The 26,813-nt window shown below is 46.9% G+C and overlaps 1 protein-coding gene across 3 annotated transcripts in view; it reads right to left on the reverse strand.

Annotated features, from left to right (window-relative positions):
- Window positions 1-26,813, reverse strand: part of UBR1 (ubiquitin protein ligase E3 component n-recognin 1) — a 361,652-nt gene that overhangs the window by 233,458 nt on the left and 101,381 nt on the right. For all 3 annotated transcript variants that reach the window (XM_073577633.1, XM_073577632.1, XM_073577631.1), the window contains exons 7-10: window positions 26,559-26,621; window positions 6,024-6,147; window positions 5,672-5,782; window positions 5,475-5,563 (exon numbers count right to left, since the gene is read on the reverse strand). In XM_073577633.1, the coding sequence (XP_073433734.1) occupies window positions 5,475-5,563; window positions 5,672-5,782; window positions 6,024-6,147; window positions 26,559-26,621 (387 nt within the window). The remainder of the gene's footprint in view (window positions 1-5,474; window positions 5,564-5,671; window positions 5,783-6,023; window positions 6,148-26,558; window positions 26,622-26,813) is intronic.

Consider the following 26,813-nt stretch of genomic DNA (forward strand, 5'->3'; position numbering starts at 1 on the left):
TTGTAACTGAGGAGCAAACTGAAGTTGCTTCAGATGAACAGCAACATGATAGTTTAGATGATCTTGTTGAAACGGTGTCAATATGTTCTTTCATTCATCACATGCGCTGTGTTGTGCATACGCTACAGCTGGCTATAAGAGACAGTCTGCAAGAAGGACATGCTGCTGCACTGATTGGCAAGGTGAGAAAATTGGCTACTGTTGCCAGAACCCCTAAAGTTGACTCAATTTTGAAGAGATGTGCTGGAAAAGGGGCAATTATTGATCAAGCCACACGATGGGGCAGTACTTACTTAATGATTCAGCGCTTGGTTGAACTGAAAACCTTTCTTGTAGACATGGCTAACCCTCAACTGATGCTAAATGAAAGTCAGTGGAATCAGGTGACTGAGCTGGAAAAATTGCTAGAGCACCCATTTACAGTGACTAAAAAATTACAAGCAGAGGACTTAACTCCAGGTATTTTCTTAAAGGAGTGGAAGAACCTGATGTTTCGCCTGTCCCAAAGAGGAGGGTTAAATGCAAGTGGCATTGCTACATCAATGAAACGGAGAGAGGAGCTACTATTACAAAATAACATTCTTTTGGCAGCTGTTTATGTAGACCCAATGCATGGGATTCTTTTAGATGATCAACAGCTAAGTAAAGGAAAAGAAGCTCTGTTTGAAATAGCAGTAAGGATGAAAGGGTTGCAGAACAGTCAGGAGGAACAAGAAGAATTTGGTCGTCCTGCCACATCTTCACCCTCATCATCAACTGACGAAGAATTTAATTTCGAAAAATATTTGGATCACAAGGACTGTGCAAAGCGTTCCCGCATAGAAGAGTCATCCCCATCAAGGAACACAGCCAGTACATTTCAGCAGAATTTTTCATGTAAACTAAAAGAAATTGAGAAATTTGACCGTTCATCAAAAATTACAGTGCAACAAGCGATTCCTCTGTATCCTGACATTGTCAGAGATATTGCCCGAGTGGTTACTGCTTTGCCACCAACACAAGTTAGTGTAGAGAGGTTGTTCACTGCTCTCAAAATAATTAGATCAGATTTGAGGGCATCCATGAAGGAGGATCTGACAGAGGCAATACTTTTTCTGAGGACAAATTTATAGATTTCTTCTTATTAACTGCATAAAAGTGTTTATTGCACATTTACTTACAGTTTAGAAAAGTTATTTGCTATATTCTAATAAATGTAGTTTTTGCTCTAAGTGGTCTGATTACTTACATGATGGTGATTAACTGAATAAGCACAATGTTTAATATTTTTCAACAGTAAATTTGTTGTTATGAATTGGCCATTTATGAAGGAGTCGGAGTCTGATAAAATCCAGGAGTCGGAGTCGCAACTGTGGCTTACCGACTCCACAGCCCTGAATATAATAATGGGCAGATGAGTCGGTTAATCTACCTTAATTGAACATCTAAGAAGAGTGTCCCGGGGTCTTACCGTGAAATAGCTGTGGCAGCAAGACGCGGATACCGTCACCTATCGGTATGTTACTCAGAAACGTTTATACACAGTCTCACCACGTGTTTGTCCTAGAGATTACAATTACTCCTTTTCCCCTTAGGATTTTTTCTATACATGCCCAAGTGTCCTGAGCACACAGTACAGCCTTGGTATGAGTTTCTCCTTATCTGCAGATTTTGGTCTCCACCATTGTTTCTTCTGTTTACGCAGTATATTAAATAGGTACACATGTGCTTTAATGGACTTGATGTCTCTGCATTTGTCTATGATATATTCTGGTTTATCTACCCAGTTGTTTTGTATATACTTTTGGTCATTTTTATATTTATTTCACTTTTATATTCTAATCCACAGTACATTGATGAAGGTCATAGACTGAAACGTCTGTATGTATGTACTGTACTTTATTAAAAATCACCTTTCTGCATCAGAATTCACAAGTGTGTGCCAAGTTTCTGTACAGTATATTGCACTGAGGAGAGGCTTCCATTGGGTCATTGCCATAAAAGGTCAGACTGGTGGAGGGCTGCAGTGATAGTTGACTTTGTGGAACTTTCTCCCATCTCCCTAATGCATCTGGAGAGCTCAGCCACAGTGATCTCAGGGTTCTCCTTTACCTCTCACACCATGGCTTTTCTCCCACGATTGCTCAGTTTGGCTGGACGGCCAGGTCTAGGAAGACTTCTGGTGGTCTCAAACTTCTTCCTTTTAAGGATTATGGAGGCCACTGTGCTCTTAGGAAGCTTGAGTACTGCAGAAATTCTTTTGTAACCTTGGCCAGATGTGTGCCTTACCACAATTCTGTCTGAGCTCCTTTGACCTCATTATTCCCATTTAGTCTGACATGCACTGTGAGCTGTGAGGTCTTGTATATAGACAGGTGTGTGCCTTTACAAATCAAGTCGTATCAGTTTAATTAAACACAGGTGGACTCCAATGAAGGAGTAGAACCATCTCAAGGAGGATCACAAGGAAATGGACAGCAAGTGACTTAAATATGAGTGTCTGAGCAAAGTGTCTGAATACTTATGACCATGTAATATTTCAGTTACTTTAATAAGTTTGCAATAATTTCTATAGTTCTCTTTTTTTTCAGTCAAGTTAGGGTGCAGAGTGTACATTAATGAGAAAAAAAAATGAACTTTTTGAATTTACCAAATGGCAGCAATGAAACAAAGTGAAAAATTTAGAGGGGTCTGAATACTTTCTGTACCCACTGTATGAGGTGGTACCCAAAAGAAACAGGAATAATCTCCTGGAGGGTGGAGTGCTTGCAGTATGGGGCTCCACTGATAAGCGAACGTTCGAGGAGATAGTCCAAAGCTGTAGGCCAGCCGATGACGACAGAAAAATTTGCGTTTGGCTCCAGTTAATCCCCCTCCCCACAACGAGGAGGCTCAATCCTTCATTTGTTTTTATTAACTTTATTATTTTATTTGTCATTTCAAACAATCTTTCAAACTGATAAAAATGTGATGTGAAACCATTCAAGACCACTGGCAACAAATCACTGATCAACTCATGGTATGGACTGGTGTTTCCTAGAGTACCAGCCAGTAAATTTTAGCAGAGGAATTGGGCACGAAACGAGCAGCAGCAAAATTCATGCCTGGTGTGCTTGAAAAAGACAGACTAAGCGAGAGACAATGAAAGAAGCAAGAAATCACTGGAGTCAAACGCAACCTTCCCAATGTCGACTGACATACTGACGGATGGTAAGCCAACATTCATTTAGTGGAGAACGCCTTTACTGTAAACACCCAGTCCTCCAAAATCTGATGCCTATTCTCTTGAGTACCAAAGCATTAACATTATGAAGGGCAACAGGGAATAAAAGTTGTAAACACAAAAAAGTGGCATTTAATGGTTTGGAATTGAAGATAATTAACTGATTAGAATAAATTTCTGAATTAAAAAAAAAAAAAAAATTTTTCACAGCAAGTTAGAAAGTTTAAGGGCCAAATCTATCATTTGCGTTTGTTTTGAAATTCCTAAAGTCAGTATTATCTTTTTGGGCAATGTGGTTTACTTATTTTTGTACAAAAATAGAACGTTTTATACTGGACTTTGACCTGGATTGTGACTTGGCACATAAGTTGCACATTTTGATAACTGGTGTAAGATGTACAGTCATGGCCAAAAGTTTTGAGAATGACACAAATATTATATTTTCACATGATCTGCTGGCCTCTGGTTTTTATGTGTGTTTGTCAGATGTTTTTATCACATACAGAAATATAATTGCAATCATTTTATGAGTAGCAAAAGGTTATATTGACAGTTAGAATGAGTTAATGCAGCAAGTCAATATTTGCAGTGTTGACCCTTCTTCAGGACCTCAGCAATTCTCCCTGGCATGCTCTCAATCAACTTCTGGATCAAATCCTGACTGATAGCAGTCCATTCTTGCAAAATCAATGCTTTTATTTTGTCTGAATTTGAAGGTTTTTGTTTGTCCACCTGTCTCTTGATGATTGACCACAAGTTCTCAATGGGATTAAGATCTGGGGAGTTTCCAGGCCATGGTCCCAAAATCTCTATGTTTTGTTCCCTGAGCCATTTAGTTATCACCTTTGCTTTATGGCAAGGTGCTCCATCATGTTGAAAAAGGCATTGTTGATCGCCAAACTGCTCTTGGACGGTTGGGAGAAGTTGCTCTTGGAGAACATTCTGGTACCATTCTTTATTCATGGCTCATGGCTGTGCTTTTAGGCAAGACTGAGAGAGAGCCCTTTCCCTTGGCTGAGAAGCAACCCCACACATGAATGGTTTCAGGATGCTTGACAGTTGGCATGAGACAAGACTGGTGGTAGCGCTCACCTGGTCTTCTCCGAATAAGCCGTTTTCCAGATGTCCCAAACAATCGAAAAGGGGATTCATCAGAGAAAATTACTTTACCCCAGTCCTCAGCAGTCCACTCCCTGTACCTCTTGCAGAATATCAGTCTGTCCATGATGTTTTTCCTGCCGAGAAGTGGCTTCTTCGCTGCCCTCCTTGAGACCAGGCCTTGCTCCAAGAGTCTCCGCCTCACAGTGCGTGCAGATGCACTCACACCTGCCTGCTGCCATTCCTGAGCAAGCTCTGCACTGCTGGTAGCCCGATCCCGCAGCTGAAACACTTTTAAGAGACGGTCCTGGTGCTTGCTGGTCTTTCTTGGGCGCCCTGGAGCCATTTTGGCAACAAGGGAACCTCTCTCCTTGAAGTTCTTGATGATGCGATAGATTGTTGACTGAGGTGCAATCTTTCTAGCTGCGATACTCTTCCCTGTTAGGCCATTTTTGTGCAGTGCAATGATGACTGCATGTGTTTCTTTAGAGATAACCATGGTTAACAGAAGAGAAGAGAAACAATGATGCCAAGCACCAGCCTCCTTTTAAAGTGTCCAGTGGTGTCATTCTTACTTAATCATAACAGATTGATCTCCAGCCCTGTCCTCATCAACACCCACACCTGTGTTAATGGAGCAATCACTGAAACGATGTTAGCTGGTCCTTTTAAGGCAGGGCTGCAATGATGTTGAAATGTGTTTTGGGGGATAAAGTTCATTTTCTAGGCAAATATTGGCTTTGCAAGTAATTGCTGTTAAGCTGATCACTCTTTATAACATTCTGGCGTATATGCAAATTGCCATTAGAAAAAATGAAGCAGTAGACTTTGTAAAAATTAATATTTGTGTCATTCTCAACACTTTTGGCCATGACTGTATGTTAAAACAAGTGGCATACATAAAGTCATCCTTGAGTACATTTGCACCAAATTTTGCAAGTTTTCAAAGTTACAATCGATGACGCAGAGGAGATCATCTGGTAACACGTAGCCTCAGGTAGAATGGAGAACATAAAACAAAAAGTGAACACAGAAAATAGACTTTAGAAAAGGCGCTAAATAAAATTAGAATAGAATTAAGGACAAATGAAAGACTCCAAAACCTAGACAAACAGAAGGTGGAATTGCAATAATTAGGCATGAAAAGTCTAAAATTAGAATATTTAGCAGTTACCTTCACAAACTCAATGGCAAACAATTTCTTGAACTCCATCTCCTTGAAAAAACTGCTGAAGATCAGATCATGGACCACTTTTCTGAATCCTGAAAAGAGTTATATTTTAAGGGGTTTTCCAGGCTTGGGGCTCAAGTCTTCTGTCACTATCAGATTCCCATCACATCAATGGCGGTGACTACAAAAACGGTACTTGCCTGTATGAAGTCTGGCATCATGGAGGATAAAAGAACCAACATGGCACGGTTCTTTTAAAGTGCTAATATGTGGCTCTAAGCATATTTGACAGAATATCTGCCGAAAGTCACCTTAAAAAAAAAAAATAAATAAACACAGATCAGTATCATTATACACATGAGATTATTTAACAGAACACACAAAAACACTAAAGAACGAATGGAGAAATGATGAACTGTTACACTGCCAAGCAAGACGAGTGTCAAGCATTTCTAATCTATATTTTGACTTTCCATCAAGTTCCTTCTTATAATATCAAAGGGCTCCAAAACATAGCACAAAAGAAATAAACTTGAAACAGTGAGGACTTACTTGAATAGGCCAAAAGCTTGTTTAACCAGATTCCTAGACTACAGGCAGAAGTTTGATGTGCCATTAACAGAAAATTAAGAACTTCAACCCGTAGCGCTCGGGGAGAAACACTTTCAGAATATACCTGAGATTAAGAAAGCCAGATATAAATGCTCGGATATATATATATATTATATATATATATATAATTTAAAAAAAAAAAAAAAAAAAAAAAAAAAAAAAGAAGTGACAGTAGAATAAAACAAAGAATTACTAAGTCTCAGGAATTGCCTCTACTTCAAAAAAGGTTAAAATTGCTTGAAACACTGCAATTAACCACTAAAATCCCCCAAGATCTTTAAGTAAATATTTAATGTTTATTACAAATCAACAGAATGCTAAAAAGCTTTTTTTTTTTTTTTTAACAAAAAAAAAAAAAAAACCACGCAGAACTTGCCATCACTTCACTTCAGTGAATTTGGGCTTTTCTGATGCTGCTGAAAAAAAAAAAAAGCTGTCCTTGCAGCATGAGAGAGCACACAGTAAAGGCAAGCAGGTCAACCATACTACCAGATTAACGTGACAATCAGGAGCATACTGCTCCCCGGAATACAGGAAGACGGGAGGCAGGTTGTTCTGACAACCCTTATAAACCAAAGGGTTCCCCAAATAGGTGGTATTAATGTGAACCTTACTGAGGTGCAGCTATAGGACTCATTACCATTACACTGAAATTAATCAGGCATGAGCAACCACTAACAGCAGTTTTCATTTCCATACTCTTATCACCCCGGTCCGACATTGGATTGGGGGGGGGGGGGGGTTATTAGTGGTGCACTTACAGCTTCTAAAACTCACTTTTCCATTATTATCTCCACCCCGCTCTGGCTGATAAGCTAGTGGTCAGTGTACCAGAACAACCAACCGGTCAACCAGGGTGCTGCTAGAGCTGGAATAAAGCATGGAGGATGAGGAGATGCAAGTGAATAGTCACAAAAGAACTTCCAGACATGTATACAGAGCTACAAAACTATCACTAGTCAAAGTATCGACGAGGGGATAGTAAAACAGGATTTTTGGTTACTCACCATAAAATCTTTTTCTTGGAGCCTTCATTGGGGGACACAGAAACCATGTGTGTATGCTGCTGCCACTAGGAGGCTGCCACTAAGCACAAAAAAATTAGCTCCTGCTCAGCAGTGTACACCCCACTAACTGGCACTAGGATAATCAGTGAGAAAGCAGTAGGAGAAGCCACATGTGAAGGAAAAAACAAAAAACAGACAACACAACAATATAACACCGTAAACAGCTGTTAAACTTGGGAGGGTGCTGTGTCCCTCAATGAAGGCTCTGAAAACAGATTTTACGGTGACTAACCAAAAATTCTGTTTTCTGTATCGCTTCATTGGGCGATACAGGAAACCAAGGGATGTCCCAAAGCAGTTCCTGGGGAGGTAGCAGCAAAAATTCCCATTAGGTTAGAGAACTAATCACTGCCACCAGGAGGCCTCTACAAGCACCCTCACCCAAAGCGAGAGAGTCAGTCTTCCGGAAGGGAATGGTCTTAGACGTGCATGGCCCTGACCATGTCTAACCTGTTCAGTGAACGCTTCAGAGGATGAGAATTCTGGGCAGAAAGGAAAGGAGGATAATATCCTCATTCAGGTGAAAGGCGGACAACACCTTGGGACGGAAACAAGGTAGAGGCCGCAAAACCATCATGTCCTGGTGGAGAACCAGAAAAGGGGGGGTCCCACAGGAAAGAGCCGCCAACTCAGAGACCAGTCTGATGGAGGCAATAGCCACAAGAAACAACACCTTCCAAAAAAGAACAGAGACTTCTCGAAGTGTTTCAAAAGTAGAACGCCTGAGGGCTTCCAGAAATAAATTGAGGTTCTATTTGTCCGTTACAGGTCACTGCGAGAGCTACACCATAGAGAAAAGTCATGACCTGAGAATAGAAGCACAAGTTCTGCTGGAAAATAATGGACAGCACCAACACGTGGCCCGTTGGCTAACACAATAAAGCCTGTATCAAGGCCTGCCTGAATAAGAGACAGAATAGACAGCAAAGGAAAAAAAAAAAAAAGACATAAGAACAAAAAGTGATTAGACACAGTGGTGGTTGTTATATGCCACCGCCATGTCATTGTTTGTCTGAACTCTAAAGGCCCCATCACACACAGCGATATCGCCAGCGAGATTGCTGATTTTGTGACGCCACAGCGATCTCGCCAGCGACATCGCTGTGTGTGACATGGATCAGCGACCGGCCCCTCTGCCGGGTATCGCTGATCGTGCAGGATAATCCTGGGCCATTTTTTGATCTTTGTCTCCAGCTGGTCAGCGTGCATCGCTGCGTGTGACAGCGGGAGAGCAACGATCAGCGATGCTGCACGCTGGTTTCCAATGTAAACAGCGGGTATCTAAGAGCTGGTCCTGATCGCTGGAGGGGCTGTCTATGTGACAGCTCAGCAGCAATCACCTATGTCCCAGCGATCCCATCCACGTCAGATCGTTGGTGGGATCGCTGGGACATAGATACGTGTAACGGAGCCCTAACTGGCAGGCCCCAGAGAAGCTTCTCCCAGTGGCAGAAAGACAGGAATGGCCCTTATCTCAAGGATGTTGATTGGCAGGGAAGATTACTCTGCCAACCAACATCCCTGGACAGTCAGGCTGAGAAAAACACACCACAGCCAAGAAGACTGGCGTCCGTTGTCAGCACTTGAACAGGGAGAGGAAAGAGCGACCCTGGAAGACGAGCAGGGATGACAGCCATCAACTTGGAGACTTCCTGACTTGGGAGGAGATTCAAACTGAGCGATCCAGAGAGAACAGATTTGTTCCACTGTGATAGGATGGCCTCCTGAAGTGGTCTGGAGTGCAAAATGGATCACTGCCAACGCTGCCTCCATCCTTCCCCAGGACCGCCATGACCGAGTGGAAGGATAGAGGTTGAGAACCCTGCAGAGAGCAAACCCCCTTGGAGGTTTGCCCTCTTCTCTTTTGGGAAGAACCCTTCCCTGACAGGTGCTGAATAGCATACCTAGGAATATCAGGCACAGAGTTGGGACAAAGCAAGACTTTGCTCTGTTGACCATCCAGCTGAGTAGAGACAAGGTCTCAAGAATGATGGACAAGGTACAGGATGAGCACTATACCACTGATCCACAGAATGGCCATCACCGCTGCCATGATCTTCATGGAGACCCTGGGAGCAGTTGCAAGGCCGATCGGCAAACTGATAGTGGTCCTGCTGCACCGCAAGACACAGGAATCTGATGCTCTAGGAAAATAGGGACATGAATATAGGAGTCATGGACCTCTATGGAGCACAAAACCTCACAAGACTCCATGGAAGCAGTTACTGAACAAAGGGACTCCATCCTGGAACGTTGCAGACTGACCCTTTTGTTCAGTAATTTTAAATCCCAAGACGAGTTTAACTGAGATGCCCTTCAGCACAAGAAAGAGGTTATACTAAAACCATGAGAAACGTTCGTGTGCTGGGATGGGAACAATTACCCCTGAACTGAGAAGGGAGGCAATGAACCCCAAAACAAGAGAAGAATCTCTTGGAGCACAGGATTCAAAGAAACGATGACTGGGCTGCGAAATAATCTATTTTGTATCCTGACGATACAACCTCTCCGACCAATGCATCTTCCATCAAGGCAAGCCAGAGATCACTGAACAGGAGACAGCCACCCAGTCTGGGAGAATCCCTGGGTGTCGGAGAGACGTCATGTGGAGGAAAATCTGCCAGGTCTGCTCATGGTGGATTTACTCTGCACGGTGCAGGGACCTTAGGAGAGATTAGGTTTGAAGGAAGCCCTTTTCCCCATCATGGCAAACCTGTGGCCTATCTTGGTGGGAGAAATCCTCTGAAGCGCAAGTTACGGTCCTTTCGCCGTTTGTCTTCGAAGTACGACAGTGAGGTTTCGCCTGAGGAAGGAGAGAACTCATACTTCCAGTGGCCTCCTTAATAATTTGGTCTAAACTGGAGCCAAATAGATGGGATCCCTGGAAAGGGAGGATGTAAGGGACTTCAACGACAAGTCTGCCTGCCACGCCTTAAGCCAAATGGTTCAGCTTATGGCCACTAAATTGCTGGACGCCTGAGTAGCGCATGAAGCAGCATCCAGGGAGGCTGATAATCAAAGTTACTTATCATTTACAGGATTTTACAGAGCCCATGACAGCACCCAGAGAGGGTATCCAGCCCACCAGGACTAAAAACCTACTGACTAAAAAGGCGGTACCTATCCTCATTAGTTTGGTTTCAGAGAATGAGAGGACCTCCAGAGAGTTAAACACAATCATCAAATACATTTTTCTTAACCTTAATAGCGCACACCATAAGTGACCAAGCAGGGGAGGAAATATAAAGGTGCTGTCATGGGCTCTGTAAAATTCCGTTAACGGTATGTAACTTAAAATTTTCCCCTTCTCCCATGACAGAACCACCTGAAAGACTTATACAGATTAAAGCACCCTAGGGAGGGATCACAGCTTGCAATACCTTCCTCTCAAAGGACAGGTCAACAGAGGAGGATGACTGAGATGATGGGTCTATAGAAGGTACAAGGGGAAGACCATGTGGCTGCCTTACATATTTCATTGATGTAAACCTCCGCTCTCTGGCCAGGAGGTCACCACAGCCCTGGTGGAATGGGATGTCAGATTTCCAGGAACTGGTCTTCCACTAGAGGTGTAGGCTAAGCTAATGGCGTCCCTTATCCATCTAGCTATAGTTCCTCTTGTAACACTACACCCTTTTTTTGTTTCCCTGGAAAGATACAAATAAGATTTTATCCTTTCTACATTGTCTAGTTCTATTTAGGTACTCAATCAGGGCCCTCCTGACATCTAACACGTGAAGCCTATGCTATTCTTCAGACTTTGTTTCACTGAAGGAGGGAAGACTACCTCTTGACTCCTATGGAATTTGGAAGCCACCTTGGGGAGATATGCTGGCTCAATTCTCCACACCACCGTATCCTCCAACACCTGCATGAAAGGATGATTAATGGATAGGGTCAGTGATTTGTAGGCCCTTTGTGCTGATGTTAGGGCTACCAGAATCACCAATTTCAGCGCCAGCATCTTGTCTGGTAACTCCTGTAAGGGTTCAAAGGGAGACCATCAATGCTTCCAAGACCAAGTTCAAATCCTACAGGGACATTTTTGGAGCTGGCACTGGTATAGACCTTTGGCATGTTGTGATGAATTTGAAAACCTAGCTATCTGCCGCCAGGTTATAGTTGTAAATGGCTCCCAAAGAAGATACCTGCACCTTAAAGGTGCTGGTGGCCAGTCCCATACCACTCCGAAGAAATTCTAAAATCTCAGATTGGGACTTAACCCCCAAACAGGCTGCCCTGAGAAAGCCAATAATTTTGCCCATATTCTACCATAAATCCTAGTTCTGGGCTTTCTACTTTGCATCAGAGTAACTGCCACGGCCGACGAAACCCCCTCCGTATTAGCAACGCCCTCTCAAAATCCAGGCCGTCAAATGAAGACCTGATTTCTGAGGATGTAACACTGTAGCCTGCCTGAGGAGAACTGGAACATCCATGAAAACCCAAGGAACTGTCATGGACATTCTCCTCAGCCATGAGACCCATGGTTTCTTCAGCCAGAAGGGAGCAATGATGACGACATCCACCCTCTCCTCCCGAATCTTTCTGAGCACTGATGGAATTAACATCAATGGGGAAATGTGTAGGCTAGTTGGAAATTCCAAGGGATCTGCAGTGCATCCACTGCATATGGTTTCTCTTTGGTCTAGGGAACAGAAGCTCGTTTTCCTGTTCTTGCTGCTGGCAAATAGATCTCTGGCTGCCCCCAAAGAATCACAATCTGCTGGAAAATGGATGGATCTAGATCCCATTCCTCCTGTCTCAAAGATGTCCGGCTCAGGAAGTCTGCCTCCTTGTTTTCCTTCTTTATGTGTAGGGCTGATGTCTATAACTGTTGTACCTCCATCACCTGGAGACGTTCCTGAGCTAGCTGCATTAGGGGCCAGGATCTTATGCCACCCTGGTGATTAATATTGGCTACAGAGATTCGATTGTCTGACAATATACGAACATGGTTCCCTTCTAAAAGGGGGAAGGAACTCTATTACTGCTTTCTTTATTGCAAGTTGCCTGTAATTTGAGGAACTGTTTGCTTGCATTTCTGACCAGACCCCTTGTATTAAATGGTCTGAGATGTGCCCCCCCCATCCTTCCACACTCGCATTTGCCACTATCACATCTGATATTGGGAGGGACCATGGGACGCCACACGATAGATTCTCCAGATTCAACCATCAGGTCATGGAATTTAGCGCTTCTTGGGAAAGCATAAACTTCCCTTCCAGACGACCAGACAGCCTTTTTCCCTTTCTAGGATATCCTGCTGCAACACCCTGGAATGGTATTGAGCCCACTGTACTGCATGAGGCAATTGATCCCAGAAGGGACATGGCCTTCCTCAGGGTTATGATAGCCCTAGTATCAGCAGTCCTGTCCAACCCTATCATTTTGTCCTTTTCCTCTAGAACGAGACAGCTGTTTCTCTGAGTCCATGATAAGCCCTAAGAAGGATGGAACCTTCAGGGGTTGCAGCCTTGATTTTTCCATATTTACCATCCAACCTAGATTGCCCATGGCGTTCCGGATGAAATTTAGCTGAGCACTGCATGCGTGTTCCATCCTGTCGATCACTAAAGAACCGTCCAAATATGACACCAGTGAGTTTCTTTCCCATAAGCGTGCCGCCACCTCCAAAATAGTCTAGGTGAAGATTCTTGGGGTCAGACCGAAGGAAAGTGCCCTGTACTGAATGTCTGAGCTGACCTTTTACATGCACCACTACCCTTAGGAATTGCTGGACTTCCTGGTGAATGGGGATATGATAATGCATCTTAGGTCAAAAAAGGAGATTTTTGTGTACTCACCGTAAAATCTCTTAGCCTCTTATTGGGGGACACAGAACCATGGGTGTTATGCTGCTGTCCACTAGGAGGCGACAATATGCATAATCTGAAAAAGATTAACTTTGGCTCCTCCTCTGCAGTATACACCCTTGGACGGCGTCAGCCTTCTCCAGTTTTGTGCAAAAGCATTAGGAGGAACATAACAGAAATAACAACCATGCCTGTAAGAAGGCTACTATGTACGAGCTCAAAGAACAATATGAGAACTCAACCGTAACAGCCCGTAAGGGCAACAGGGAAGGGAGCTGTGACCCCCAATTAGAGGCCAAGAGAAAGATTTTACAGTGAGTACACAAATCTCCTTTACTCTGTCGCCTCATTGGGGAACACAGAACCATGGGACGTCCCAAAGCAGTCTCTGGGTGGGAAGCAATGGACGAATATTGTGCTAGCAGGTCCCTAAATTTGGGACACTGCCGCCTGCAGAACCCATCTACCCAGGCTCGCGTCCGCTGAGGACTGGGTATGAGCACTGTAGTGTTTCGTAAACGTGTGTAGGCTAGTCCAAGTGGCTGCCTTGCATACTTGTTGTGCTGAAGCCTGGTGCCGAATGGCCCAGGAAGCCCCTACCGCCTGCGAAGAGTGTGCCGTGATACCGGCCGGAAGAGGAGAATTGTTAAGGCGGACCTGATCCACCTGGCAAGAATAGCTTTGGAAGCCGGCAGAACCTTGCGAACGCCTTCCGGAAGAATGAAAAGAGAATCGGACTTCCGGAAGGGTGCAGTCCTAGACACAAACACGTAATGCCCTGACGAGGTCAAGCGTATGCAGAGCCTTCTCTACTCTATGAACCGGGCAAAGGGATGGCAGTGAGATTTCCTCATTGAGGTGAAAGGTGGACACAACCTTCGGAAGGAAGGATGGCACTGTACGGAGAAACACCTTAAGTGCTGACAATTCAGACACCCTGCGTAGCGAAGTGATTGCCACTAGAAAAACCACTCTGACAGAACGCGGAGTGGGACTTCTTTAAGGGGTTTGAAAGGTGGTGCTTGCAATGCTGTAAGGACCAAGTTAAGGTCCCACGTCTCCAGTGGATGTCTGTAGGGGGGAACCAATCGGGAAACCCCCTGAAGAAAAGTCCTCACTTGCGGCTTTTTAGCAATACGCTTTTGAAAAAGAACTGAAAGCGCTGACACTTGGCTATTAAGCGAGCCGAGGGATAGACTGGTGTTTAGACCCGACTGAAGGAAACCTAGTACGTTCGAGAGGGAATAAGGGAGTGGGATCTGTCCGCGAGATTCACACCAGGAAAAGAAAGCTCTCCAAGTACGATAAATCTTGGCGGAGGCTGGCTTCCTTGCCCTGATCATGGTCGTAATAACTTCCGGTGTGAACCCTGCCTGGGTTAGTACCCAGGTTTCAAGGGCCATGCCGTCAAATTTAGAGCCCCTAAATTCTGATGGTAGAACGGACCTCGTGACAGAAGGTCATGACGGTCGGGGAGACACCAGGGGGCATCTACCGTAAGATGTATGATGTCTGCGTACCATGTACGTCTGGGCCAGTCCGGCGCGATTAGGATGGTTGGAACTCCCTCTTGTTTGATCTTCCTCATGACTCTGGAGATCAGGGGGAGGGGTGGAAAAATGTACAGGATCTGGAACTTGGTCCAGTCCTGAACCAGGGCATCCGCTCCGAGCGACCGCGGGTCGTGTGTCCTGGCCACGAAATTTGAGACCTTGGCGTTGAGATGGGATGCCATTAGTTCCACATCCGGGGTCCCCCAGCGCTGGCAGATCTGATGAAAAATCTCAGGGTGGAAACACCACTCCCCCGAATCCATTCCTTGCCTGCTGAGGAAGTTGGTTTCCCAGTTTCACACCAGGAATGGGGACCGCAGAGAACCGACCTTGTGTCTTCCGCCCAGTTGAGGATATGTGCCACTTCTCTCATCGCCTGGGCACTGCGGGTCCCGCCTTGGTGATTCACATATGCCACCGCCGTGGCATTGTCCGACCGTATCCGTATGCGAGAGGCTGCCAGCAAGTGATGAAAGGCTCTCAGTGCCAGGAAGATGGCTCGGATTTCCAGAATATTGATGGGCAAGGACGCTTCCACTGATGACCACTTGCCTTGCACCCTGTGATGTAGGTGCACCGCACCCCAAACTGTCAAGCTTGCATTGGTGGTCAGAACCTTCCATTGACCTGAGAGAAAAGGTTTTCCGCTTGCAAGCAAAGTTGGCTTGAGCCACCAGTGTAGGGACCTCCTGGTTGACGTTGTCAACCGGAACTCCGTGTCGAGGGAGAAGGGATTCCTGTCCCAAGACTTGAGGATGGCTAGTTGAAGAGGCCTGAGGTGAAACTGGGCAAATGGTACTGCCTCCATTGCTGCTGCCATCCTGCCGAGGACTCATGGCAAACCGGAGAGATCGGGGAGGATTGCGGATGAGTATGCGAACTCCCCAGGCGGAGAGCCAGTGTCTTGTCCCTGGGGAGGAGCACCAGACCCCTGGAGGTGTCGAATAGCATCCCTAGGAAGGTCAGGGACTGACTCGGGGTAGTCGATGACTTTTGTAGGTTGAATAACCAGCCCAGGCGACTCAGGGTGTCGATTGTGATTGAGACACTGACCTTACAATCCCTGAAGGTGGGAGCCTTGATGAGAAGGTCGTCCAGGTACGGAACGACTAGAATGCCTCTGGAGTGCAGCACGTCCATGGTGGCGGCCATGGCCTTGGTAAACGTTCTTGGAGCCGTGGCGAGTCCGAACGGTAGAGCGACGAAATGGTAGTGGTTCTGGTTGATCGCGAACCAAAGAAACCTTTGATGGGTGGGAGCAATTCGTATGTGAAGATATGCATCCTGTTTATCTATGGGAGGCGAGATATTCTCCCTGTTCCATGGACGCTATGATGGACCGGAGGGACTCCATGCAAACATGACGGACCCGTACATATTTGTTGAGTTGCTTTAGGTCTAGTATAGGCCGGACGCTGCCTCCTTTCTTGGGAACTACAAACAGATTGGAGTAGAACCCTCAATCTTTCGTTCCCCGGAACCGGTACTACGACTCCTGCTTGAAGGAGAGAGGAGACCGCTTGGTGGAAGGCACGAGCCTTGTCTGGTGGTGTTGGTGGAACAGAGAGGAAGAACCGGTTAGGTGGAGTGGATGTGAACTCTATCTTGTATCCGGAAAACACTATTTCCCTGACCCACCTGTCTACTGTAATAGGCAGCCAGACTTTCTGAAAGAGTAGAAGTCGCCCGCCTACTGGTGGGATGTCTTCCGGAGTTCGTGAGTCATGATGAAGCGAAGTTCTGAGGTCTTCCTCCCTTGGGTTTCACTTGGCCTGCTTTCGACTGCCAAGTCCTGTCCGGCACGTCCGTGGGTTGTCCCTGCGTGGGGAGCGGTAGCGATTTTGCGCTGGGCGCGAGACGGACCAGCCCGAAGAAACCCGAAAGAATCGGAATCGTGTTTAGTTACGCCGTTTAAACGTGCGTTTAGGTTTCAGTTGAGGGAGAGAAGTACTCTTACCCCCAGTGGCATTGGATATCATTGTGTCCAACTTTTCGCCGAAAAGCCTTCCACTAAGGTACAGAAGATGAGTGAGGGACTACTTTGAGGCCGCGTCCGCTTTCCATTCCCGCAGCCAGAGGATACGCCAAATCGCAATGGAGTTTGCCGCTATCCCCGCTAGACCTCTTGCTGAGTCTAGGGCTGCATGAAGCATGTAGTCTGCTACCACTGCTATTTGAACCGCTTGATCCGAAAGCCCGGGATTTGAAGCTTGAAGACCATCTTGCAGTTCTTTGGCCCAAACCAGGATGGCCTTGGCCGCCCAAACTGAAGCGAACGCAGGGGCCAGGGAGGCCCCTGCCGCTTCGAAAACTGAACAAGTCATGCGTTCTACTTGCCGGTCTGCTGCGTCCCTGAGGGTTGAGCTGTCAGTGAGAGTAGGGTCTGTGCTGCTAGTCTAGATACTGGGGGGGTCCACTTCGGTTGGATTTGTCCACCCCTTGGTGTCCTTCCCTGGGAAGGGGTGCCTCGCTTCCAAATATTTGCAATTGGCAAATTTTCTCTCAGGCTGTGAAAACTGCTTAGTAAGTATCGTTTGAAACTCTGGGTGATTAAGGAAGACCTTAGGCGGTTTCAGAACACTTTAAAAGCAAATCTTATGTTCTGGGGCTGGGTCTGAAATTTCCAGCACCCGATGGATGGCAGAGATTATGTCCTCAACTAGCGCTGTATTGCTAGGGGGACAAGGTACCACAGACCTCTCTGTTTCGTTGTCTGAGTCGGAGTCACAGATGCCTTCCGAATCCTGCATATCACTAAGGCGTTCCCTGGTGGGCGAACTGGGGCGGGGGTCTTCTGTGGTCAGGGATAGCGGTGGTGAACTGAATTGTCTGTCTGATAGGGGACTGTCTAGGTGACCTGGAATGACTGTCTCTCCCTGGAGGGGGATGACCGTGTGCTAAAGGACGACACAGGTGACCGCGACCTGTGGGTCCGCTTACGTCTGAGTGTCAGAAACAGCATGTTCCTGAGACAAGCTGTCCTTTTGCTGGGTAACGTTCATAGCCGAGACATGACCCAGCAGAGCTTGCAGCAATGTAGCGGTTATGTCATCTATGGACTGTGTCAGACTGCGACATCTGAGTAGCGCATTCCGGCGTGGTATCTGACACTGAAGCGTTGGTAGGGACTCCCTGGGGTTCTGACCCAGAATCCCGGCAATGCGGATACGTGCTTCCACTGGGGAGAGTGGTTTTGCAGGCTGTGCAGAATGCATAAAAACAGTCCTGCCTGGTTGTCTTTCTTTTCTTGAGCCTGGCATAGTGCACAGAGGCTGGCTATCAGGGACCCTACAGGGGTGGCTACGCAGAGGAAACCCACAGAGAGCCTTATAGGTAATATAGATTCACAGCTTGAGTAAAGAGAACCCAGCTGTGATCTTACCCACCAGTGTGCCCCTAGGTCCAGCGCCGACAAATCACAGTTCTGTGCCCCCCAGAGACTGCTGTGGCTCTCTTCCCTGCTGAAGGCATCCGTTGTCAGGTATGGCATGCAGCCTGAAAAATGGCCACCGGGACGCTGAGGAGAAGGGGGCGGAGAGCTGAAAAGGGCACGCAGGGCTATGTAAAAACGTGCCCTCGGTCTCGATCCGCCCCTTCTATGACACTATAGAGTGTCATATTAGTCATCCGTGGGGCGGGGAAAAAGGCGGCGGCTTCAGCTAGGCCGAAGCCGCGGTCTCAATTAGCGACCTGATGCCCAGGAGGGCTCCAGGGCGGCACGGTAGTCCGGGAGGGGGGGGGGGGGGGGGGGGTCGGATCTGCACCAGACGCCCCCGGAATGGACGGCTGGCTAGCGGTGGGGTCAGCAGGGGTAGCAGTGCCTGTATGGGGGGGGGTCCCCCTGAAGCGCTATGGAGCCGCTGCAGATACAGGGGCGCAGAGAGCCCTGTCTCTGACGTGCCAAGTCTGCCTGCACCTTTCCCCGGCCCCAGCGGGATCCCACAGCTGGTCTGGGGTCCCTGGATGCTGCCTGTTCTCCGACCCTACCTGAAGCGTCTCAACCCAAGGCCCCCTGAGGGGGATTAGGGAGGGTGCGTCTGTCACCATCAGGGGGGTCTTCATCCTCGCCTCGACCTCAACCCAGACCCCAAAAGGGGTTGGGGAAGGAGGGGGGGGGTCTCAACTTCGGACCAGTACCCGAGCGACATGGGGAACCGCCACCCCAGCTTCAACTGGGCACTCCTTTATATAAAAAAAAAAAAAAAAAAAAAAAAATTGGGCCAAGGAAGGAGCCATGACGGGAGTCTCGCTGGAGACCCACTTTTTTTTTTCAATCTGTATTCCGGAAGAAAAAAAACGAAGAGAAAAAAAAAAAAATCCTTAGGTGTGCCTCCTTGCGACACTAAGCAAAAACTGGAGAAGGCTGATGCCGTCCAAGGGTGTATACTGCAGAGGAGGAGCCAAAGTTAATCTTTTTCAGATTATGCATAGTGTCGCCTCCTAGTGGACAGCAGCATAACACCCATGGTTCTGTGTCCCCCAATGAGGCGATAGAGTAACACTCATAACAGCCGTGGAATAGGATCTTGATTGCTTTTTATGGACTCCATCTTGAATGACCTGTAGACCAAGAATCTGTTGAGGCCTCTCAGATTGATGACAATCCTGTATGATGGTTTTGATTTCTTTATCAGAAACAGGGGAGAATAAAATCCCCTCCCCTGCTGATTAACCGGTACCTCCACTAGCACCCTCTTTTGAAGCAAGAGTAACACCTACACTTCCAGTGCCTGTTCATTCCAGGATCTGGGGGATGAGATCCTGAAGCTATGCCTAGGGATAGATGAAAACTCTAGCTTCAGTCCTCATATTATGTGGAGTACCCAAGTATTGGCAGAGATCTCCCAGGCAGTTCGGAGGTGTGACAGCCTTCCTCGTACCTGCGGCGGCCCACCACTTGGAGGATTTTCGGTTTCTTAACAAGAAACCCCCACACATGAAACCTTTGCTTTTTGGCTTCTTAGCTCTCCAATCATCCTGATCTTTGGGTGGCCTTCTCCTGCTATATCATCTCCTCCGAAAGGAACTTTTGAACTGCGGACGTGAGAGTAGGAAACCTTCTTGCCTGCTGCCTTTTCTAAAATATTGCCCAAAGCGATATTTGGCTTCACATGGAATAGAGTATAATCTAGTTTTGGACTGAGCATCCCCTGGCTAGCTTTTGAGCCAGAGAGCTCCACAGGCAGCGTTAAAGAGGGTTGCTGATCTTGCCGCTAACCTTACAGCGTTAGCCGAGGAATTGGTTAAAAAGGAAGCTGATCCCTGTAATAGATGCAGATCCGTAAGAATCTCCTCTCTTGGGGTATTGTCCTTTAGACAGTCGTTTAGCTGTTACAACCACCCCATCAATGATCTCACGGTGCAGGTTGCTGCTTTTGCTGGTTTTAATAAACCTGATGAAGATTCCCATGCCTGTTTCAGGAAGGTCTCAGCTTCCCTGTCTAAAGGGTCTTTTAGAGTCCCCAAACCAAAGGGCAAAGTGGATTTTTTAACTGCTTTAGCTACATCAACATCAATCCTTGGGGTCTTTCCCCATATGCCTGCCTCTTCTTCAAAGGGGTATCTCATCGTCGAAGATGACGGCAGTGGCCCTTTCCTTTCTGGCTTCCATGCCTTGATGAGCATTTTGATGATCTCATTAACTGGAAAGGAACATCTCTTCCTCTGACTCAGGCCCCCAAACAATGTCCTGGACTGACTTTGTAGATTTAGGGTTTGAGATGCCCATAGTGGATCTTATGGCGCTAGCCAGCTTGTCAGTATCCTCTGCCGGGAAGGCGGCCTACCCCCTGTAACCTCTTCGGAGGAGGATGATTATTCCAGACCCAAGCTGAACTGATCCCTTACTTTCCCATCAGGTCCCTTAAGGATTCCTGGACCTCTGATCAGATGATAGATTTAAGGTCTATAGCAAACCTGGGTGTCTCTTCTGATATGGTTTGCTGTATACACTCCAGGAAGAGACTTATAAGAGCTAGGTAGATTGCCCTTGCACAGGGCACACTCCCTATTTTGTTTGGAGGTGTGCTTCAGGGGTCTTCCCTAACAAGGAAACATAGAAGGGAGGGCTGTTTTAGTATAATGAACATTCACGTAGATCACTTACCACCTGCTGATCAATCTACAGTACCGAAGACAGAGGCCGAGTTGGTTCTGAAGAACGTCTTTCTCTAGCAGTGGGCTTGTGACCCGCCTTGCTTCTCTGGCTGGTCCTGCCGCCTGCATGACTGCTATCGCGCCCTCTATGCTGCTGACGGCACTGGGGGGGGGGCTCCTGTGATGCTTGCAGTAGAGAAGATGGTGATGGTGGCTGCTGGTGCTGTGGTGGCATCAGGTGATGCTGCAGTTGCTGCTCTTAAATGTTTGGAGCTACAGCAAATGCTGCCATTCTTTTGGGCCAACCCCTTTAAATATTGGGTGGCCCCACCTCCTCCATCTCTGATTTTGAATCCAGCACGCAGTGTGCTGACGTGACCAGTGCGGAAAAGACTCCCCTTGACTCAGGGAGGATTTCAGCATCCACCACTTGAGGGCTGGTCTGACCCGCAGGGACAGAAGGAACCGACGGTCCAGAGAGTAAGGGTTCTTGTCCCAAGTCAACAGCAACGCATGTTGTAAAGGGCGGAGTTGGAACTGTGCGAAGGGGACCGCTTCCATCGCTGCCACCATCTTTCCGAGAACTCATGCTGAAACGTATGGAGTGAGAAACCAGTCGGAAGAGAGTCCGCGCTCCCTGTTATAAGGCTTGGGCCTTTTCTGGAGGGAGAATGACCAACCCAGGGGAAGTGTCCAATATCATTCCCAAAAAGGGAATCTGCTGGGCCTGTGTTGGAGGAAGACTTTTCGAAGTTTATCCCAGGCGAGAAAGCGTATTTACTGCGATATCCACGGATTGTTCGCAGGCTGGAAGGCATGGACCCTTGAGCAGCAGGTCGTCCAGATACAGCAGTACCACCACTCCGAGCGTGAAGAACGGCCATGACAGCTGCCAAGACCTTGATAAAAGACCTTGGGGGGTGGTGGAGAGTCCGAAAGGCAAGGCAATGAACTGGAAGTGTTCCTTGCGAATTGTAAAACACAAACTGCTGGTGGGACGAGCAAATCAGGATGTGAAGGTAAGCATCTTTGATATCCATGGATGCTAGGAACTCTTTATCCATGGAGGCGACAACTGATCAGAGGGATTCCATTCAGAATCGCCGTACCTTGACAAACTGATTTAACAGTTTGAAGTCCAGTATAGGCCGCATCGTCGTCCTTTGGAACCACAAAAAGGTTGGAATAAAAACTCCTGAACCTTTCGTCTTGAGGGACCCGGAATGATGACTCCGTCCCTTTGCAGGGCATGAACGGCCCGAAGCAAGGCTGTTCTTTGTCTTGGGAGGTGAACAACCACGAGCCATATCTGACTGAATGAAAGTAAACGACCGCCTACTTTGTCGGTGTCCGCTGGATACCGCAACAAGTCATTGTGTAGAGGATCTATGGGATCTGGCTCCCCTAGATCCAGATGCCCTAGGCCTGGGCTTCCAAGAGTGGTTAGGTCTGTATGACACCTGGGAACCTGTGTCCCCACGCGTGGATTGACCTGAACCGGAAGAGAAGGTTGTGGAGGACCAACTGGAATTGTTGCGAAAAGGTCAAAAGCGAGTTGACTGTTGATTACGAAACGGACAGCCCTTTGTTGGGGGAAAGAATATGCTTCAAAAGTCAACGATCTTTTGGAGGTGGAATCCGCCCACCAGTCGCGGAACCCCAAGGCTCTTCTAATGGGGACTGCATTAGCAGCAGCCTGAGCAGCGCAATTGGCAGCATCTAAAGAAGCGTCCACTACAAAAGTTCCCTGCGTGAATTATCTGCCTGGCAACACAGGTTGCCTCCGGAGGAAGATTGCTACCTTTGAAGGCAGTAATTAAGACTTCTGCCCAAGCGGCCATTGCCTTAGCCACACAAGTCGTCGCGAAAGATGGAAAAAGTGCCGCTCCTGAAGCTTCAAAGACTGAGCGAGCGAGGTAGTCAATTTGACGATCGGAGGGGTTTCTGACTAAAGAGCCCTCAGAAACGGATAGAAGCGTCTTAGAGGCAAGGCACCATACAGTAGGGTCCACCATATCTTGACTTCAGCAAAGCATTTGACAAAGTCTCTCATACAATCCTTATTGAAAAAATGACTAAGTATGGAATGGACAAGGCAACTGTTAGGTGGATTCATAACTGGCTTAGTGAACGGACCCAAAGACTGGTCGTAAATGGCTGCACATCCAGTTGGAAGAATGTCTCAAGTGGGGTACCACAGGGCTCTGTCCTGGGCCCTGTATTGTTCAACATCTTTGTCAATGATTTAGATGAAGGAATTGAGGGTAAACTGATTAAATTTGCCGATGACACAAAGCTAGGAGGGATAGCTAATACTAGAGAAGAGAGAGAGGATTCAAAAAGATTTAAATAAACTGGAGAAGTGGGCAGCAACTAACAGAATGGTTTTTAACAGGGAGAAATGCAAAGTACTACATCTGGGCAATAAAAATGAAAAAAGCATATATACAATGGGAGGAATAGGGCTAAGTGACAGCACATGTGAAAAAGACTTGGGTATACTAATAGATCACAGACTGAATATGAGTCAACAGTGTGATGCAGCAGCAAAAAAGGCAAATGCAATTCTAGGATGTATTAACAGAAGCATACAGTCTAGATCACGTGAAGTCATTATTTCCCTCCACTCCTCTTTGGTGAGACCTCATCTGGAATATTGTGTCCAGGTTTGGGCACCACATTTTAAAAAAACGACATCAACAAACTGGAGCAAGTTCAGAAAAGAGCGACCAGAATGGTGACCGGTCTGCAAATCCTGTCTTATGAAGAAAGGTTGCAGGATTTGGGAATGTTTAGTTTGCAAAAGAGAAGACTGAGAGGAGACTTAATAGCTGTCTACAAATATCTAAAGGGCTGTCACATTGTAGAAGGATCAACTTTATTCTCATTTGCACAAGGAAAGACTAGAAGCAATGGGATGAAACTGAATGGGAGGAGACACAGATTAGATATTAGAAAAAAACTTTTTGACAGTTAGCGTGATCAATGAGTGGAACAAGCTGCCACGAGAAGTGGTGAGTTCTCCTTCAATGGAAGTCTTCAAACAGAGGCTGGACAGACATCTGACTGGGATGATTTAGCGAATCCTGCTTTGAGCAGGGGGTTGGACCAGATGGCCCAGGAGGTCCCTTCCAACTCTATGATTCTATGATGGGAACTGTAACCAATCTTTCATTAGATCTGGAGCAAAGGGGTATTTAGCCTCGATAGGCTTTTGCCCTGTGAATTGTTTATGTGGCCAGTCCCTACGTTTCTGAACAATGTCCTTGAACTCCGGATGGCTGGCAAATACCCTGCGTACACGTTTAGTCTTCTTAAAGGAGATAACGTGTTCCGGAGCAGGAATATTTTCCTCGTCCAACGTCAGAATCTTGTTGACTGATTCTATAAGAGAATCAAGCGACTCTTGATCATTTGGGGGGATTCTGAAGGACTAACGTGTCAGACTCGAATTCAGAGTCATGTTCGCTGCGAACATTAGGAGAGGTAGAGCAAGAGACAGAACTCACCGATGCTGAAGCGCGAGTGTGACTAGGAGATGCGTCATGGGTCCGCTTTCTAGAGACCTGAGGATCCCTTGAACGATTATGGCCCCTGCTGGTGGACGGTTCCCGGCCGTTGCCAGAGCCCTCCTTGGGTGGTAAAGACGCGTTCTGACTTCAAGGATATAGACTCCCTCCGGGAATCCTCTTTGTCAGTGATTCCACAGACCGTGACAGGGACGCAGCCCACTCAGGGGGACTAAACTCAGGGAGCACTGTAGAAGCGGCGGCGGATGGCGTTTGAGCACAAGCCGGGTCGCAATCCGTACATAACTGATTAGTTTGGGCACTGAGCAAGGCAGTCTTGCAAGAGGTACAAGCGGTAAAGAACGCAGTGTGCTTCTTAGTAGCCCTTCTGGCTTCCTTACATCGAGACAATGCCCATGAAAGGGTTACAGGCAACTCCTGAGCTGCAGGGAATGTGCAGAGAAGGGGTTAAGCTTCGCTCTGAGGGCAGATTCAGCTTACCCATGGTCCTGACGCTATGTCGCCGGGAGGAATAGTGGTGGGCCTGTAGAGTCACGAGGTGCTGTCCATCAGTGCGCACGCCCCCCCCCACTGCCATCACAGAGCCTGAGGTGAAAAAGGACACGGCCCCCCAAGACTAGGAGGCCGCTTCTTGTACAGAGCGAGTAGCGCCAGAGACTTGGGCGGCGGCGCTAGCTGTGGGCGGCACTATGTAAATTGCTGCCAGGGACTAAATTTCTGAGCCTACTTGTGGTGAGCTCCGGGAGTTGGGGGGGGCACGATGGGGCGCCGGTGTACCGCCGCTGACATTAAGTCAGAGCTTCTCCCAGGGACCAGGACCAGACGCAACACCTCCAATCCGGTGCTGATGCAGGCTGAGCTGTCCAGGACCCAGCATGCAGATCTCATCCTCCCAGGTGATGTAGCAGAGCCAGAGGAGTTGTTGAAAGGGTATACCTCAAATCGATCCTCCCTGTGGGCAGGGTGATGGACAGGCCATGCGGCTGAACAGGGCGTCCGAAGCGCTCCTCATGTCTTCTCCGTGCGCTTGCCCTCGTATCCGTATGGGGAGACCGGGACCGTAAAGGAACCGTCGCCCAGAAGAATCAGGTATGCCCCAGTCGCAGGAGAGGTTACGGGGAGGTATACTCCGCGTTCTCGCCAGTTGATTCGGGGGAGAGCGGGATGTTGAAAGGAATAGCCCACTTCACTCTGCTAAATAAAAATTTACAGAAAAACTCAAATAAAATAAAAACGGTGGGGTCTGAAAACAGACCCCAGTGCCTCCTACAGACACTAAGCAAGAACTGGGGAATTCCCAGCCAGCGAGAGGGTGTATACTGCAGAGGAGGAGTTAACTTTTTTCTGTGTTTACTTAGTGTCCTCCTAGTGGCAAGCAGAATAACACCCACGGTCTGTGTCCCCCAAAGAGACGTAGGAGAAATGTGGAGTTTAGGGGACAAGGGAGAAAATTTATCTTCATCACCTCTGGAAGGAAACCTGATTGAGAGAAGAAAAGATGTACCTCTCCATTACTGAAGATGAGAAGACCTTCAATAGATGTCCGAGCCTCTTGGGGTTGAAGAACATCCATGCCTCCCGAAAACAACAGGATCTGGTGGGCGAGTGGGTAGGAGACAGAGGGCAAGACCAGTGTTTGCATCACACTATGCATGTGTTAGGGGTTGAGGTCCTGCCAGGTAGATGTATGAGGATACAGGGTGGCAGTTCACGCCATATGTGGGAGTACAGTGTGACTTCACACTGTATCCCTCCAGAGGTAAAAAAAAAAAAAGGACAAAAATCGAGGTAGATATGGGTCTAGTAAAAGACCCGTGTCCACCTCCTACTGACACTAAGCTAAAACTGATTAACCTAGTGCCAGTCGGTGGGGTGTACACTGCAGCGGAGAAGCTTTTTCGTGCATAGTGTCAGCAGCATACACCCATGGTTTCCTGTGTCCCCAAATGAAGCGATAGAGAAAAGTTTTTGACTGGTTCTGTTTAGGATTATGTAGATGAAGAAATTTAACATAACTTAGATTGCTTATACAAACACAATTAGGTTTTTAAATATCAAGAATTATCCTTTGCTGCTGCAATGCATCTACAATAAAAATGATCAAAAAGTGACTTCAATTTTCTTTTCTCCAGATCCTACGCAGACCTCTGACCATGGTTGCAGTCTACAAATTAATCTAGTGTAGTGTAATCCTGCAGTCATAGCCCCATCTATATGTGCCCTGCTTCTAGATAACATATATTTGTTAAGAAGTATTAAACAGATTGATGGGAGTTTAATGGCGGCATCTGGGTATCTTCCAGGCAATTCTGGTTTCATCCACCAGTCCAAAAAAAAAAAAAAAAAAAACCATACAAGGGCGCTACAGAATATGTAAGCAAGGATAATATAAACTTGTTAAAGCGATTATTACCTTGATATTTTGTGCAATTTTCTGACATTCTTCCAAAGTGCCTTCTTTAACAGTTGTACGGCCCTGTTTCAAAAGGTTAAAAAGGGTTTTACACCAAGTGTGGCAGGATTACGGAGTATTAATGATACAGACAACCACACTGCAGTATGAGCAGTTCATGTAAAATACCAGACAGAAAATGTACACAGTTAGTGTCAGTTAGTTAGTCTGACTTCTGTGTTTCCTACATAATAAAAGGGCTGTTTCATAATTAAG

This window comes from Dendrobates tinctorius, unplaced genomic scaffold (genome assembly GCF_039654945.1).
Source record: "Dendrobates tinctorius isolate UK_male_01 unplaced genomic scaffold, ASM3965494v1 ptg000057l, whole genome shotgun sequence".
NCBI classification, from domain to species: Eukaryota; Metazoa; Chordata; class Amphibia; order Anura; family Dendrobatidae; genus Dendrobates; species Dendrobates tinctorius.